Source organism: Pygocentrus nattereri, chromosome 2 (assembly GCF_015220715.1).
Source record: "Pygocentrus nattereri isolate fPygNat1 chromosome 2, fPygNat1.pri, whole genome shotgun sequence".
In the NCBI taxonomy this organism is placed as follows: domain Eukaryota; kingdom Metazoa; phylum Chordata; class Actinopteri; order Characiformes; family Serrasalmidae; genus Pygocentrus; species Pygocentrus nattereri.
The window spans coordinates 35,941,496-35,958,098 of NC_051212.1; the positions used below are offsets into that span (position 1 = coordinate 35,941,496).

The 16,603-nt window shown below is 41.1% G+C and overlaps 2 protein-coding genes across 3 annotated transcripts; both read left to right on the forward strand.

The window, feature by feature from the left end:
- The first annotated feature begins 488 nt into the window (after window positions 1-488).
- On the forward strand, window positions 489-10,319 carry LOC108440662 (neuropilin and tolloid-like protein 1). The gene is made up of 9 exons (XM_017719667.2): window positions 489-761; window positions 1,149-1,211; window positions 1,401-1,535; window positions 1,632-1,880; window positions 5,442-5,483; window positions 5,570-5,697; window positions 7,235-7,463; window positions 7,639-7,752; window positions 9,145-10,319. Exons 1-9 carry the CDS (start codon window positions 728-730, stop codon window positions 9,738-9,740), a joined length of 1,590 nt encoding a protein of 529 aa, XP_017575156.1. The 5' UTR covers window positions 489-727; the 3' UTR covers window positions 9,741-10,319.
- Window positions 10,320-11,933: 1,614 nt separating this feature from the next.
- On the forward strand, window positions 11,934-15,653 carry atpsckmt (fATP synthase c subunit lysine N-methyltransferase). Of its 2 annotated transcripts, none has more exons than XM_017719669.2 (4): window positions 11,934-12,390; window positions 13,814-13,951; window positions 14,842-14,892; window positions 15,301-15,653. In XM_017719669.2, exons 1-4 carry the CDS (start codon window positions 12,235-12,237, stop codon window positions 15,511-15,513), a joined length of 558 nt encoding a protein of 185 aa, XP_017575158.1. In that variant the 5' UTR covers window positions 11,934-12,234; the 3' UTR covers window positions 15,514-15,653. The 2 variants fall into 2 exon arrangements, with proteins under 2 accessions (XP_017575158.1, XP_017575157.1); XM_017719668.2 differs by having other exon boundaries at window positions 11,938-12,501.
- Window positions 15,654-16,603: the final 950 nt, after the last annotated feature.

Sequence of the window (16,603 nt, forward strand, 5' to 3'; positions counted from 1 at the left end):
TGAGGGGTGTACTCACTTTTGTGAGCCACACACACTATATATATGTGTGCGTGTATATATATGTGTGCGTGTATATATATGTGTGTGTATATATGTATGTATGTAAGTGTAGATAAGGCTTGTATATAAACATTTTATGTACAAACATGCAACACATTCTCCATCAATCTAAGAACCAAAGATTTGTTTAAGCATGCAAGTGTTTCTTTGAGTTCTACACAGATACACAGAACCAAATTCTTTACTAAAGAATCTTTAAAAGCAGTTCAGTAGCGACGACTTCTGTAATATTTGTCCTTGACCTGAGTTTGTGAAGGGGGATTATATAGATTTACAGCTTTCAATCTTTTTCAGATTTCTCATTTCTCACAGAGTCTCGGTTCCCTCAGTTTGTGTTAGGAAAGGTCACAATATGGGTCTCTTTTCTTTTCCGTCGGCCACATTATTCCTCTGAAATTACTCCCTGGGTTTTTTTCCCTGAATCTTAATGACAAACCCTCTTAATCCACTCACGGTGCCCACCGGTTAGCTCTCAGCGCTGAGGGGAGGATTAGCGTTAGCGGTGGCGACTGAGCTCCAGCGCCCCCTCTCAGACTCACCAATAAGCCGGTGCTGTGCGTCTCATATTTAGGAGCCGCGTCCGGTCAGCATCGTTATTCGTCCACACAGTCAGCCGTTACACATCTGCATTTCATGGACTTCAAAGCTGGACACCTTGTGGTGAGCCATGCTTCCCCCGCCGGCACTTCTGCTTCTTCTCGGTGAGTTCAGTTCGCCTCAGTGTCAAACTAGCAGACAGCACAACTTCTCGCCGTCTGAGCGAGAATTGTGGACGTGCCAGTCAGTTTCTTCATGTTTTAGATCTTGATATTGTAGTTTCTGTCAATAGTATGAATCAGACGGTTCAATCTGTACTTCAGTCAGTAACTGCGCTTATTGAGGTCCTTTCACTTACCAGCCTTGATTTCGACTAATGCCAAAGGCAAAGTATGCAAAATATGGCTAGTCTCATTTGTCATACCAGTCATACTGAAAGTAAATAGTCGTTGCTAGCTAGGTAAGCTGTTATGGTAAAACCACATACTCGACTGAATTCAGTATTTCTGTACAGTGTGAACCAAGTTAAACTTACTCATGTTTTACTTCAGTTTTTGCAGCTCTCACCAAACTGGGTTTTTCTGGAGCACTAACAGGACAAAAGAGGGCTCAAGGTAACGAAACCCCCCATTTAGCCAACGGTCCAGTCCAGTCCAGTTACCCAGCTGAGCGATGACAACCCATTATAGCTCTCTAATAAGCCTACGGTCATCTTAATCTTAAACTGAGTCATTCGGTAAAACTGTGCTTTAAAAGTCACGCTAGGCGATCAAAAAATACTGTTTTTCATACTTTAATTTCAGTTACAAACAACTCCGGAGTGATACCCCAGGGTCTGTGCGGTGCCTGGGTGAAAGAACCTGATGGAGGATATTTCACATCCCCTAACTATCCTGATAAATACCCTCCTGACAGAGAATGCACATACATAATAGAAGGCAAGTGTGTGAAATGCTTGTAACATCAATACCTGTCTAAGCTTATTTGCCCCTTATTTGGTTCTGGATGTGATGTATTGTTTATGCCCCTTTCAGCTTCTCCGAGGCAGTGCATCGACTTGTACTTTGATGAAAAGTACTCCATAGAGCCGTCGTGGGAGTGCAAGTTTGACCACATTGAAGTTCGAGACGGCCCGTTTAGCTTTTCTCCCATCATCGGGCGGTACTGCGGACAGCAGAGCCCAATGTATGTCAGGTCCAGCGGGCGATACCTTTGGATTAAGTTTGTTGCGGACAGTGAGCTGGAGGCCATCGGATTTTCCGCAAGGTACAATTTCACTCAAGGTAAGGGCGGCGTTTAGAGTGGAGTCATCCAAAAGCATGACCTTCAGATAAGCACAGTAAATCTGCCATAGTGTATATGTTTGTGGGCCATGTGATCACTAATAAAACCTAATGCATAGCACACATGGCACATGGCTTTAGATTGTAATGAATCATGTCTTGATCAGGTAAGGTTTTTTCTCTTTAGATAAGCATTTTTGTGTGGTAATTTCACTAATTTGGCTGAAAGGACACTGGATATATGAGTGCGCCTCTCATTGGAAACAACTACCAGGTGCAGTTTTTTCACCCTTAACGTAAAGAAAACGTATGTGTGAGGAAAACTAGCCAAACCTGACTTACTATTGACCACAACACATAATTCTACTAACCTGACCATAGTGTACATAAAACTTAGTGGAAATAACTCTTTTAATTTAGACATGTCAGCCTATTTTAATTACATCTGTATGCACCCAAAATGTTTGTCTGTCCATTCAGATCCTTCAGTTCTAGCTAAAAAAAAAAACAAAGACAAAACAAAAACGCAAATACGACATTTTGTTACACTTCATTTAAAGATGCTGACTATTTGATTTTTTATGTAGTGCATAGAGCTATTGTTGTTTTGCTTGGTCAGGTTTTGAATAGACGTACACTAACTGCTAACGGACCTTTTGACCTTCTGCTATAATGAACTGTCTCTGCGACCAACATGCACTGGGGTTGTTAAGCATCAGGGTTATTCTCAATTCTGTCCGTTTTGGATGGGTTAAATCCAGTGTCCACATCAGAAGGCTCACTATTTGTAGTGCAGGCACACATGCAGCAGCTGAGGGGGGGTGGGGGTGGAGGTGGGGGGATGTAGTGTTGTCTCTCATCCCAGTTAATGAAAGCTTGTCTTTAGAAGAGTACATTCTACCCCCCTCACTACCCTGAGCCCTGGGCTCTGCATTTATCCTCAACAGATTTGACGGGATATGAGATTCACTACGCAGTGCATCAAACATCGTGTGAATTTCTGTGAACCACCATAGCTCACAGGACTTTAAGCAAATGAATCGACGGCCGGATGTGAGAGCAACTTTTATGTACATAAACACAGACACCTTCTCAGAGTGTAAAATCCGAATGGTTGATAATTCAGTTAGATCTACCAAAAATGACTTCGGTGTACCTCATTTTAAGGCACTTGATGGTCCTATCAAAATATATTTGCTATTAGTTGACAGCAAAATGTTTGGCTCAGTTGAACAAAGTAGCACTTTAATATATACACTGAAGTAGAGCTGCATGCTTAATGAGACAGATCTTAGAATAGATCTGTAAAATCTGCTTATTTGTCTGACTACTCAGTGTTAGGGTAAAAATTGTTGTTGTTTATTGAAGCAGTTGTCACAGATGCCTAATAAACCCTGAGCATTAACACTCCTCCATCCCTAAATCCTGTCATCAGTCTTAGGATAATGAATTAACCACCATGTAAATTAGTGAAAAATCAGGGATCAAAAGTAGTCGTTCATTCTTGTGTACTTTCTGAAGTCATCAGTGTATTAATCCATTGATTCGCAATGCTTTTCCAATTTAAAGGACTGCTTAGGCTATGGTAAATATACAGTTCCCTCCAGTCCTGCAGGCACTCGCCTTGTTACATCAGCATACTGAATAATCCGTGCCGTGCTGTGGCAGAGGTAAGAAACCATGAGAGGATTAGTGAGGATCCCTGGATGATTTTTAGATTGAAACCTCAGTTACACTGATTCTGTTTGGGAACTTTGAAAAACTGGAATATTGCATGCAGAACTGCTTTCGCAGGTTTTTCACATTCATTTTCGCCGAGAAAGAATGATCAAATGTACAAATGAAGACAGGAAAAAAACATACCTTGAAGGCCTCTATCTTATTACTGTGTTTCTAATGTAATAGGGCAACCTAATCTGTATGAAGATGGTACGAGGATTATTAAAATATGTACAATCATGACTGGGAGGCTTCAGGGCATGATTTCTCATTCCCTAATCCTGCATGTGCAGTTATCATGTAAGGGAAAAATGGGTGATTGCTCTGGACCACTGGCAGGAGTTCTTCCAAGGTTAGAGAGAAAACAGTCTCATATATCTCATGCTTCGCTTGCTGAATTCACCCCAACAAATAATGTGTTATGATAGGAAGGAATAGCACTTCAGCATTAGAGCTGTACTGCATGTTGATAAAAAGGTTTCAACATGTTCAGATAAGTCAAAATACATTTACCCGTCATATATCGCCAGGGTATAAAGATCGATCTGTAGATCTTAAGATACAGACCAAACAGCAGAACACACAGGTACCAGGTAGTAAAAACACTATTAATAAAACCAAGCAAAAGGTCAAAGAGGTATATTAAATCTCAGAAAGTCATCAAAAACAGTAGATAACCCTGTTTGGACATGCAAAAACATTGGTGAGACTTCTGAAAGAGTAGATGGGAACATATAACTGTAATCAGATATAATAAGGATAAGGGGAGTATTTCATAAAGCAGGTGCTTAATTTCTAAAGATTGTAGAAGTGATTTCTGAAACATCTATATACATGGAAAAAAAATCCTAAATCTTTCCTGCTTGGAATGTCCCTTAACCACAAATCGTCTTAAGTGAACATGCCAAGAGCCTAAAGAGTAGGATCAAATCTCCTTATATAGCAACAGTATTAAACTCGAAATCATAAGTGACCTTTTTTACCTTGTTACTTCATGTCCCTGGTTGCATGATTTATCATATATTATTTAAAAGACAAAATTCTTGTTTTCCTGTCATCTTGGATCAAAGTTTAGTGACCTTAATCTGCCTCTAAAACATATTTAGATGTTTAATTATGTTATCGTGCAGCAGCGGCTGGGGAAATATCTTAGTGCACCTCCCGATCACCATCATTGAGAGAAAATGCCCCGTCTGTCACTTGGAAATACATCATGGTACAGAAAGAAAATGTGTTATTATTTTCAGTTCACTGTGACTAGCATGTAGCTCAGTAATAGGTTTGTGTCGATTTTTTTTTTTTTTTTTTTTTTTTTTTTTTAGAAAAAAAGTGTAAGTGGAGTGAAGATAAAGAGACTGATTTCTCTGCAAAAATATGAAGTTCTTTCGGTTCTGGGCTACGTTACTGGGGTCTAGATGGCGTGGTGAGCTGTGACAATTCTACCGCAATGTAAATGAAAGTGCGGGAGAAAGTGACCCGATTTGAAGATGCATTTCTTTCCAAGTTTATGCATTGCCCTTTTTCTGGCATAGGCCAGTTTTAATCACTATAGTGATTTCTGATTCCTTGTTTCTTCTTTACATTTTCATTATCAACATGGATTCATTAATGAATAAATCATTCAGTCACTCACTCATCTAAGTTGCACTGGCATGAGTAAAAGTGAGTGTTAGATATCCTGCTTTGTGAAACACCTCCAAGTGTATGTAATTCAGAACTAGTGTTGATGTTCTTTGGTGGTCAGATGAGCAAGAACAGGGCAGGGATGTGACATTACCTGCTTACTTCTGTCATTAAGTGCAGTTTCAGTCCAGACTATAACACACACTGCTTGCTTTTCAGATCCTGATTTTAAAGATTCTTCAATCCCTCTGGCTCTACCATGTGAGTATTTATTCTGACCAAACACGTCAATACTAAGAACACAGTAGGCAGCCGTGAATTGATCCTTGCTTTTCATCATGTTGCAGCGTGTGAGTTTGAAATGAGCGGGCCCGAGGGCATTGTCGAGTCTGTAATGGTGTCAAAAGAGGGCAAGGCTCTGCAGACAGAGGCCATCGACTGCAGGTGGTTCATCCAAGCCCCTCCTGGCTCAAAGGTAAAGCCCTCCTCACTAGGAATGGGAATTGATAAGATTTTATTGATACCAATGCCATTATCAGTTCTGCTTATCAGTCTGATTCCTTAGCGATTCCCTTATTGATCCCTGATCAGTATTCTGTGTGGAAAAATTAAGTCTGCAAAGGTTTTAAGTGTCAACACAGCCATTTTATTATCTCCGAGTCTGAACACAGCATAGAATGTCTGTCTAACAAAATTTGAAAATTTTTTCTAAAGATATAATAGATTTAACTTGGAAAACAAATATAAAACTGATTGATAAAATATAAGAACTGGCAGAAAAACATGTTGGCATTGATCAAGTGAACTGATCACCTCTGAGCCAGCGATGGCTTGAACAACGTGGAACCAAATAACAAATGAAACTATTTCCTGAATCTGCATGGATCATGGATCACAACTTTTAGGACTGACTTCCTACATTTGACTGAAAAAGAAACTGAGCACACTCACAAGAACTGACACAAGAAATCAATGATGTGTGTGGCAATCATGAATTTTTATGTCCAATTTTGATTTCTTTACAGCCAAATTGGTTGATTTTGACCCATTTTTATTAGCCATTTTCTTTTGTTTTTCTTTTTTTTATTAGCCATTTTCTTTTCTTTTTCTTTTCTTCATGACAGACATTAGCCCACTTACATTACTCTCTATATTATGGATATAGCATATCAGTATGATTACCATGTCATTGTGTATAATATCATATTGGCAGATAATTGTTTAAAAATAGCAGCATCAGTCATATTTACATTTGACTGATATTTGATGATTTATTTCACTGTAAGAGCAGAATCGCAATAGAGATTGCAATAGAGATGATTTGCTCTTTAATAGGCTAAACAGGCATTTTAAAATGTTAAAAAAGAGACTGTAAAATAACATTAACCAAATAAAGTGCCACATCCAAAGTAAGAGGCAAGCATTCAAATACAGCACAAATGCACAATTACTTGTTAATTACCTCATAACATTACAATACAGACTAGCCAAAGTCAAAATAATACATTTTTGGAGCAAAAATCATTTAGTGGTGTATATCCAAACAACAACCCAATAAATAAAAATAAAACTGTTTGTTACAGTTTGTTTCTGGAACATGGGTTGCAGTTTGTTTACAAAATCTGTGATATTATTCATCCTGGGTACCAACTGAAAGGAAGCATTGCAGGGCCAGTGGTGCATGTCGGCAGTCGTGGGCTGGAGGTTAGGGAACCAGCCCTGTGACTGGAAGGTCACCGGTTTGATCCCCTTGGCTGACCGTCCATGACTGAAGTGCAAGGCACCTCACCCCCAATTGCTCCCCGTGCACCATGGATAGGGCTGCCCACTGCTCCAGGCAAGTGTGCTCACTGCCCCCTAGTGTGTGTGTTCACTAGCGTGCATGTATGTGGGTGTTTTACTGCACGGATGGGTTAAATGCAGAGGCCTAATTTCACAGTGTGCAAACACAGTGACAAATGGTTGTGAATTCTATAACATCATTAACTGTGCATGGTCCCTCTCTACTGCAGATATATTTACGCTTCCTGGAGTACGAGATGCAGAACTCAAATGAATGCAAGCGTAACTTTGTGGCTGTCTATGATGGCAGCAGCTCAGTGGAGCACCTGAAGAATAAGTTCTGCAGCACAGTGGCTAACGACGTCATGTTGCTCACTTCGGTCGGCGTTATCCGCATGTGGGCTGACGAGGGCAGCCGCAAGAGCCGTTTCCGCATCCTTTTCACCACCTTCCAAGAGCGTGAGCAACTCTAATTTACCCTTTGCATTTCAGTTACACCATAGTTCACAACTAAAATAATAAATAATGTGGATTTATTTAGCTTGTAAGCTAGTTTATAAGATGTATACTCATAAATAGTGGCACATAACTAGCGTTACCACATTGACAGTATTTCTCTCTATATGTTCCTTAGCTCCATGTGAAGGAGACGCATTCTTCTGCCACAGCAACATGTGTATCAACCACACACTAGTGTGCAATGGTATACAGAACTGTGTCTATCCATGGGATGAGAACGGATGCAAAGGTATGCTACCCAATAGAGAAATATTGCAATATTCCCATATTAAAATATGCATTTCTGTATATTACGCTTTATAACGCACCACACATTTTCATTGAGAGACAGGTCTGGACTGCAGGCAGGCTAGCACCTGCACTCTCTTACTATGAAGCCACACTGTTGTAAAACATGCAGAATGTGACTTGACATTGTCAGGCTGAAACTAGAAGGATGTCGTGAAAAAAGACGTGGTCTAGACGGCAGCATATGTTGCTCCAAAATGCATACGTATGCCTCAGCATAATTGGTGCCTTCACAGATTACCAATGCCACTGGCACTAACACACACCCACACAATAACATACACTGGCTTTTGGATTTTGCATTAGCAACAGTCAGGATCGTACTTTTCCTCCTTGGCCTGGAGAACATGACATCCATTATTTCTTATTACTGTTTGAAAGGTGGAGTCGTCAGACCACAGCACGTTACACTTTGTGTCAGTCCATCTCAGATGAGCTTTAATCAAGAGAGATCATCGACGTTTCTGGATGTTGTTAATATATGGCCTCTACTTTGCATAGTGGGATCTTGAGAAACTGACAAGTGTTTTCCAAAGTATTCTTGAGCCCATGTGATTATATTCATTAAAGAAATATGTTGGTGCCATCAGAGGGATTGAGGGTCACAGGCAATTGTTATTTAGCCTTGCCCTTTACACACAGAGATTCTCTGGATTCTCTGAATCTTTTAATAATGTTATGGACTGTAGATAGTGAAATCTAAATTCCTTTCAAGCATGCATTGAGAAACATTGTTTTTAAACTGTTGGACTATTTACTCACACAGTTTTTCGCCAACTGTGCCTTTGTTGAATGCCCCTTTTATAATCAATCATCACACCAGCATCTGTTACATATTCAGGTGTTTACTTGTGGACACTTGCCAGTCTTGCTTTGCCCCTGGCCCAACTTTTTTGAAATGTTTTGCAGGCATCAGATTTGGAATCAGTATATGTTTACAAAAAATAAAATTGATAAGGTTAAATATTAAATATCACTTATTTGTGTTGTTTTCAGTTGGTTACCTGTAAAAGACACTTTTAAATTGGGTTTGTATGAAAAAGGGGTGCTGAGACTGGCTGAACCACCTGAAAGGACTGCCAAGCTTTTAGGTGTTATGGTTAAAGTTTACACTAAAGTTTTTTATATGTAACACATATGTAGATGGACATTTTCATCAGCAGTTAATTTGGACTCTGCAATCAGAATGATTTCAACCAAAAAAAAAATATGCATGTATAAAATAGATAAAAGCAGACCAAAACACATGGTTTGGTCACTGATTTCTTGCAAATCAGGCCACAGGCTTTTTTACTGTGATTGGTCACTTGTTTCTGTGCTTGACCCCATTCAGAGAAAAGGAAGGCCACCATCTTGGAACACCTGGACAACACCAACATGACCATAATCGGGATCACCTGTGGAGTGGTACTCATTCTGCTGACCGTGTCGATCATCATCCAGGTCAGGCAGCCACGAAAAAAGTACATCATAAGGCGGGACGATTTTGACCCCGCACTCCTTCATGAGGCCTTCGAGCCACCCCATTACGAGCTGTGTGCACTGCGGCGGGCAGCATCAGCGGAGGGCGAGGCCCTGCCTGAGGATTTCCCCAAGCTGCAGCGTTCCTCCTCCAAGTGTGTCCATGGGCACCACTGTGGCTCGCAGGCATCCAGCGTGCGGGGGAGCCGCAGCGACCTGAGCCTGCGGGACGCTGCTGCCATCCTCTCCGAGATGCAGGCAGTGGCACCTCAGCCTCCTCCCCTTCAACATCACACCCTCCCCGGCGGGCGCAGGAACATTGTAGTGATGAAGCACAGCTACTCGCAAGATGGCGCAGAGGTGTGTGAACTGGATGATGACCTTGAGGACGGGCCCACCACCAGCCATGGCCATGGGAGAATGGGGATGGACAGGACTGTGCACCGATCGGTATCTAATGACTTCTGACAGACTTTTATGGCTCATGCACATTACATTGACCATGGAAGAAGACCCCAATTATCTGCACATCAATTCATTTTGCATTTTATGTTGAGAAAACCATGAAAGAACCCCCATAAAATCCATTAGCATTATCTATAAGTGGTACATTTGTTTTGTATTTTTCAGTTGGTGTATGTCTCTGTCCAATATTGTATATATCGTGTGAGATGTGATGCACTTTGGATTTATTTTGGACTGGTGGAGTCTGAGGGGGTCTTGTCTCCCAAGAACTGTATGTGTGTACTGTACATTTTAGGATCATAACAGTGTTTGAAATCCAGAATGATATCATCAATGACTCTGTGAAAACTTTGAATGATACTTATTTCTACCACTGAACTCTTTTCCATTGATTCTAATGATCCAAGACATGCATGTCTCTGTTTCTGTCTAATATGTCTAACGACAGTGCTCATGTTCTTCATCCACCTCTTGATGTTTGCCAACATACAAGCCTACATCTATCTATAATTTTGATGTCATAACCTTATCATTAACACACAACTGGCACATTTACCCGTCTCTGTGTTCTAGAAGTTTATTAAAGATATTTGCAAAGTGTCTAATATTTACAGCTCAAATCTACACAAAGGGTTTATTCTGTTCTCCATCTCAAGTCTTACTTTAGTTGAGAGGAAGCTAAACTTCTGTCCAATCTGGGAGTCTCAGACAAAGGCCCACTTTCTGAGTAAGTAGGACGAAAAGGCTTTAACAGTTGGTCAGAATTGCCACTACCAGTCAGTTGTACAAAATGGTACATAAGTAGCATGTAGTTTATGCGTGAACTTGAAAGAAGCAATGGGTTAAGTAGGAAGGATTGAACAGCAGTATTGCGAACTCCAGTCCTGGAGGGTCAGTTTCCTGCACACTTTAGTGATTTCCGTGAAATAAATACTCCTGTACCTTGCCAGGAACCTCTACAAAGTCCATGACTGAATCACCTTGACGTGAATGGCACGGCTTCTTAACGTTAAAAAGGACAACTCACCTTTTATTTTCATACTGACTGTAAATGATGGGGGAGACATAGTTGAGGCACTCTGAATGGCAACGACGCTACATTGTCCTCATGTTTTGGAACCTGGTTCATAATTTTCAGAAACTGTATTGTCCTCAACCTGAGTTATCCTCTCATTATGTGGGATATGAGGATCTTCAGCAATTTGAAATAAGGCACTGAAAACAATCGCGCATCCCAACCTGTTCCACTGTTTGCTTTACAGTACAGGAATCTCCAATCACGTCGCTGATCACGGTTGTCAAGGTAACCAACCGACCAATCAGTAACTTGAGAAAAAAAACAGGCTCCGTAGGGATTTGGCGCCCCCATCCGACCAACTAGAGCAACGGAAGGTCCAGTTAGCACAAGGGTGTCAAACTCAGCTACTGAAAGAGCCACATTAACAAATCTCATTGTTAATGTGCTGCGTTTTATTTAATTTTTTTTCATTTTTACTCAGCATTTTGCCATGAATCGAAACGGCCATTGTTTATTGAAAATGTAACAAAACTGCAAAAGCAAAATAGGCATTAAATACTTATTCTTGAATAATTCAAAATAAAAATACATTGTTTTAGGTATTTTTTTAAACTTGCTATTTTCTTAAACTAGACACCAAGCATCTTTTCTTTTTGTGTATCCGCTATTGGGGCCAGGGCGCACACTATGTTGCAGTGCATGCTGGGGACTGTAGTGCATCTCAGGGTGAAACGGGCTAATAATAATAATAGAGAATTAAAACCATGTCGCGGGCCGAATAGGACTCACAGGCCTTGTGCTTGGCACATGGCAGTTAGCACTCTCCATGAACAGAGCTCACTTTATGATCTCTGCGTTCAGCCCGGTTACCAAGGTTTCAGCTCTTCTATTCAGTTGTTCTTGGTGACAAATTCTTGGTCTTGAAACATTCGATTCAGTGTTAATTTGGTAACTAAAGTCAATAGTTAAAATGAGTAATATAAGAAAAATGTAGCTTTTTGTCAAGAGAGAAAAAAGCTCTAAATGCTTTGGTGTAATATATAGTAGAAATATAGTAAACACTATCACTTTTATGATTCCTTTGAAGTGTTCTAAAAGTATTTGATATAATTGGTAATATAAACAACCAAATCCCCCTCTGATAAACAGGACGCAGGGGTATTAGATCAGAGTAACGCTACGTCACTCTCCGGACCACTAGGGGAGCGATAAGACACTTCTTCTCGAGTCGTATCGGACACGCGTGCTGCACACCTCCAGCTGACGCTTCAGGCTCACTTTGGCGAGTTACACTACACTCACTGACTCACTGACTCACTCTCTCACTCTTCTCTATACATGCAAGACTGTCGTTCATGTGTGTAAATGGACAGAAGCTCGAGTAAATGCCCGGATGCTGTCTGGTCGGGCTGATGACGGTGAGCTCGTGCTTAATTTTGTCTGACTGACCTAAGCTGAGGTCACGGAGTCCTGCACACGATGTGTGATCCAGGTCAGTCAGAGGAGGCTAGGGGCAGTGCCCAGGGCAGTCCGGTGATGAAGCGGTTGGGGGTCATCGCCACCTGCGCTGTTGGAGGCTCCCTCTTCGCTCTGTACGCCGTCGCCGCGCCGTTCGTCGCGCCCGCCTTGAGGAAGGTTTGCCTCCCTTTTGTTCCTGCAACCAGCACTCAGGTCAGAAACGTCCTGGATGTTTTACGAGCGAGATCGGGGACTCTTGTAGATATTGGAAGCGGTGATGGACGGATAGTGAGTCATTTATACTTTCTTTCCAGGCCTGATTGATAAATCGTGCTGTGATCTCTACACCTCGCTGTTTCTGCACTCATTGTCCATTTTATCAGCTCAATTCGCCACATAGATGCACTTTGCAGTTCTACAGTTACAGACTAGTCCATCTGTTTCTCTGCATACTTTGTTAGCCCCCTTTTACCTTATTTTTAACGGTCAGGACCCCCACAGAGCAGGTATCAATTGGGTGGTGGATCATTCTCAGCACTGCACTGACACTGACGTGGTGGTGGCGTGTTAGTGTGTTGTTCTGGTACGAGTGGATCAGACATAGCAGTGCTGCCAGAGTTTGAAACACTGTGTCCGCTCACTGTCCACTCTGGTCATCTTCTATTCCTTCATCATTGGTCACAGGACGCTGTTAGCTGGATATTTTTGGTTGGTGGACTATTCGTCGGTCCAGCAGTGACACAGAGATGTTTAAAAACTAGAACTACGTGCTCCTATATGGTAAATGGAACTGATCAAATGGACAGTGAGTGTAGATATAAGGAGGTGTGCTAACTGAAATGTCAGTCTGTTTAAGTATAAAAGTATCCCCACACTTCTAATTAGTGAAGGTCCTCCTATTGCTGGCACCGCATTGGCACACTCTGGTACCACACAGGAGTGTAAGGTCACCACATCCGATGCAAAGTTTAGACTAGAGGGCTGCAAAGCCTTGGATTGGGTTGCGGATCAGTGGCTCTGCATTCTCTGAAGTGATGGAGCTCAATCCAATGTTTGGAATACCAAAACTACCACAGCTAATCATCCAACATCAGGAGTTGACCTCGCTAATGCTCTTTTGGCTGAATGTAATCACATCCTCACAGCAATGTTCCAGCATCAAGTACAAAGCCTTCCAGAAGAGTAGAAGTTGTTACTGCAGCCACAGAGGGACAAACTCCCTATAAAAAACCCCTAGATTTCAGAAGAAATGTGGATGGCGACGTGCTTACCCAACGGTCCCCCCTCAGTGGCTTTCAATGTTGTTGGAAGGTGTGATTTATTCTACATTGTGGGGCATTGCTTTTTTTATTAACCAATGCCCATGTCTAACCTCCAGTGGGAAAAAAGATGGGTTTCTTGTGTGAAAGATATATGTATGGTATTTTTTAAGTTGCTGTTCATGTATTTTAGGAGAAAAGTTGTCATTCTTTGTCATTCAGTGTAAGTCATTGATGCCAGTTTGGCAGTATTTTTAGTCGTGACCAAGAAAAACATCTTTGGTGAAAATTTAGATTTTTCTCTGACTTGCTGCATTCCTGGTTTTTCTTGTCCTCTGTAGGTCATAGCTGCAGCAAAGCAGGGATTCCACTCAGTTGGCTTTGAGCTGAATCCATGGCTGGTGTGGTACTCGCGTTACAGAGCTTGGAGGGAAGGAGTTCATCGCCACACCTCTTTTCATATATCAAACCTGTGGAAGGTGAGCACATGGTCAAACAGATGCTTCCATACAGCTTTCATACATATTCTTCTCTGTATTAAATTAATTGCTTTGACATAGATACAAAAGGTGGGTTTCTTTTTCAAAAGTATCAGTTAAAACTTGTTATTAACATTTAGTAGAATACAGGTTTAACCCTTCACACATGCCTCTAATCAGATTGCAGCCTCTGCTTCCTCTTCAATTAAAAATTGAAGTCCCTGAGTGGTTGATGGTACTAACAAAAAAATCCATACACTTGAAAACAACAAGTATTCCTTAGAACCTGAAACAGGGACAGGTTATCATGCAAGTTTTGATAGGAAAGCAGTGGAACTGACAGTTCAATGGATGACAAGAGGGCGTGTGTATATAGGGTCATGCTTTTCCCTGCTCTTAATGCTAGAGATGTCAATTATTTCTAATCTCAAAAATCCATAATCGCTGGTAATTTTGTATAACCAACTAGCTAGCTAGATCAAGATAGCATATAAAAGGAGCAAGTTGGCAGATTTACCCCTCCACCATCCTTTCAGGCTAACTGTGAACTCTCACTGGTACAAAGACTAATGATCCTATGTCACTTATGTGCCGTTGCCGGTCTTCTACAGCACACTTTGAATATTCACTCAGTGTCCCAGCTTTTAAATGCTTGCTGGACTGTTTTGTACAGTCATGACACTGAGATCACATTATTTTGAACTTGAAATTTTTTGTTCATGTTATTTATTTGTGCAGCCTGCAGTAAGTTTGTAGGTAAATACAATTGCATGATAGTTGTACATGTATTATTTGAGCGTGCTGTTATTGTCATTGACAGTAAATTTCAGTTTATTTCGGACACTAAATACAACTGACCTTACACATCATTTACTATCTTTCTTTTATAGGTTAGTTTTGCACAGTACTCTAATGTGGTCATTTTTGGAGTTCCACAAATGGTAAGAATTTACTCACTCCTTCATTGAAGCACAACTATTACTGCTCTTGGATGTATTTATTATAGACTAGCTTTGTTCTACCTTTATGTAGCTTTTTTCTACCTTATAATATGCCTAAACCTAGACAAAGTATGATTTGCATTCATTTTTATTGAATTTATAATTTTGAAATGACAGTTGTAAATGAATCAGTCTGACATGTCTCATCTGGTGTATATGTCAGTATATCTTCTTGACAGATAGCAACACTGCAGTAGAATCTGGGTTTCACATGCAAGTCAGTCATTTCACCAAACGAAAAAAAGAGTTTCTTCCTTCATAGTTGTTGTGTACCAGATCCAGACACTGAGGAACTGTGAATTTGTTGAAACTAATGTCTGAATGAAATTGTAATTATTAACTTCACAGATGGAGCAGCTAGAAGCCAAGCTTCAGTCAGAGCTTCAGACCTCAGCCAAAGTCGTAGCCTGCCGCTTCCCTTTCCCCACATGGACTCCTGACCATGTGGCTGGAGAGGGAATTGACACTGTGTGGGTTTATGATGCCAAGACATTCAAATCTCAAGTGACAACAGCAAAGCTGCTGAAAAACAGTGAAGACAGCACGACTCCTCATCAATGATGAACTTTGTATGAATGTACTGTCCACTAGAGTAAATGGATAAGAAAAATATACATATTTGTCTTGCAATGCAAAGTGTGATTTAAAACTTGTTTTTCTTGTTAAAAGTTGTTTTGATTTTTTTTCTTCATTAAATAAGAGTAGCAATGAAAATTTGAGTGCGTCTTTTCTTGTCTTTAGATGTTTTCCTGTACACTCATATGTAATGATGCTGGAAATATCTTCTGAAGAAATAAGTAGCAGGTTATAAAATAATGTCTTCAATGCCCCAAAAGTGACACGACCAATAAGGAGCTAATGAAGGTAGTGTACTACATAGAGTGTAAAATAAGGCCTTCTGTGGGTCTAGTTTGATACTACCTGCTTGTGGAGGGTGTCCTGCAACAGGCTTGGGTGGAGATGGTGACAGGAGAAGTTGTTTTTTTTTGGGGGGGAAGGACTTTGTGGAGGGATGGGGGGAGGGGGAAGGACTTATTGTTGGAGGGATGGGGGGGACAGGGAGGGACTTTTTGTGGGGGGGGGTACTTTTTGTGGAGGGAGGGGGGACAGGGAAGGACTTTTTGTAGAGGGATGGGGGGGGAGGGGGAAGGACTTTTTGTGGAGGGATGGGGGGGAGGGGTAGGGGGTATAGTGTACTGTGTTTAAGAAATGTTTTTAGTTCATTGTAGGTTACTTGTTCTCTGTTATTCACTGGGTTCTTTTGCTAAGAACTGTGATCGTGAAGGGCAGGTGGGAATAGCCACCTGGTAGAAAGCGTGAGTGGACAGTTGAGTCAGATGTCAGCTTGATTGTGAACGAACTGTCAGTAAGCGGAAAACTGCTCATGTATATAACTGTGGCTAACAGCTGTAGAAAAAGCGTTGTCTCTTTTAATAGTGATGGACGCTACAACAGGATCCACTGGAATAGCAGGGCCTGAAATGATGTCCTTAATATAGAGCACAGTCAGGCCTATTCCAGTCAAGTCCAATTAGGTCACCTTTGGGACATTCATCGTGAAATAATGGCTTTCATGACACAAAAACCCAGTAATATACAGTCTGTAGGCATAATGCACGCCACATGCTTTGAAATGATGGTTTATGGGTTC

Bases quoted from the DNA above. Each gene is read 5' to 3' on its own strand.
- LOC108440662 (XM_017719667.2), top strand. From the start codon at position 728: ATGCTTCCCCCGCCGGCACTTCTGCTTCTTCTCG. The intron at 5,698-7,234 runs GTAAAGCCCTCC...TCTCTACTGCAG, and splicing joins AAGCCCCTCCTGGCTCAAAG to ATATATTTACGCTTCCTGGA. The intron at 7,464-7,638 runs GTGAGCAACTCT...TATGTTCCTTAG, and splicing joins TTTCACCACCTTCCAAGAGC to CTCCATGTGAAGGAGACGCA.
- atpsckmt (XM_017719668.2), top strand. From the start codon at position 12,235: ATGTGTGATCCAGGTCAGTCAGAGGAGGCTAGGGGCAGTGCCCAGGGC. The intron at 12,502-13,813 runs GTGAGTCATTTA...TGTCCTCTGTAG, and splicing joins GAAGCGGTGATGGACGGATA to GTCATAGCTGCAGCAAAGCA. The intron at 14,893-15,300 runs GTAAGAATTTAC...TTAACTTCACAG, and splicing joins TTTTTGGAGTTCCACAAATG to ATGGAGCAGCTAGAAGCCAA.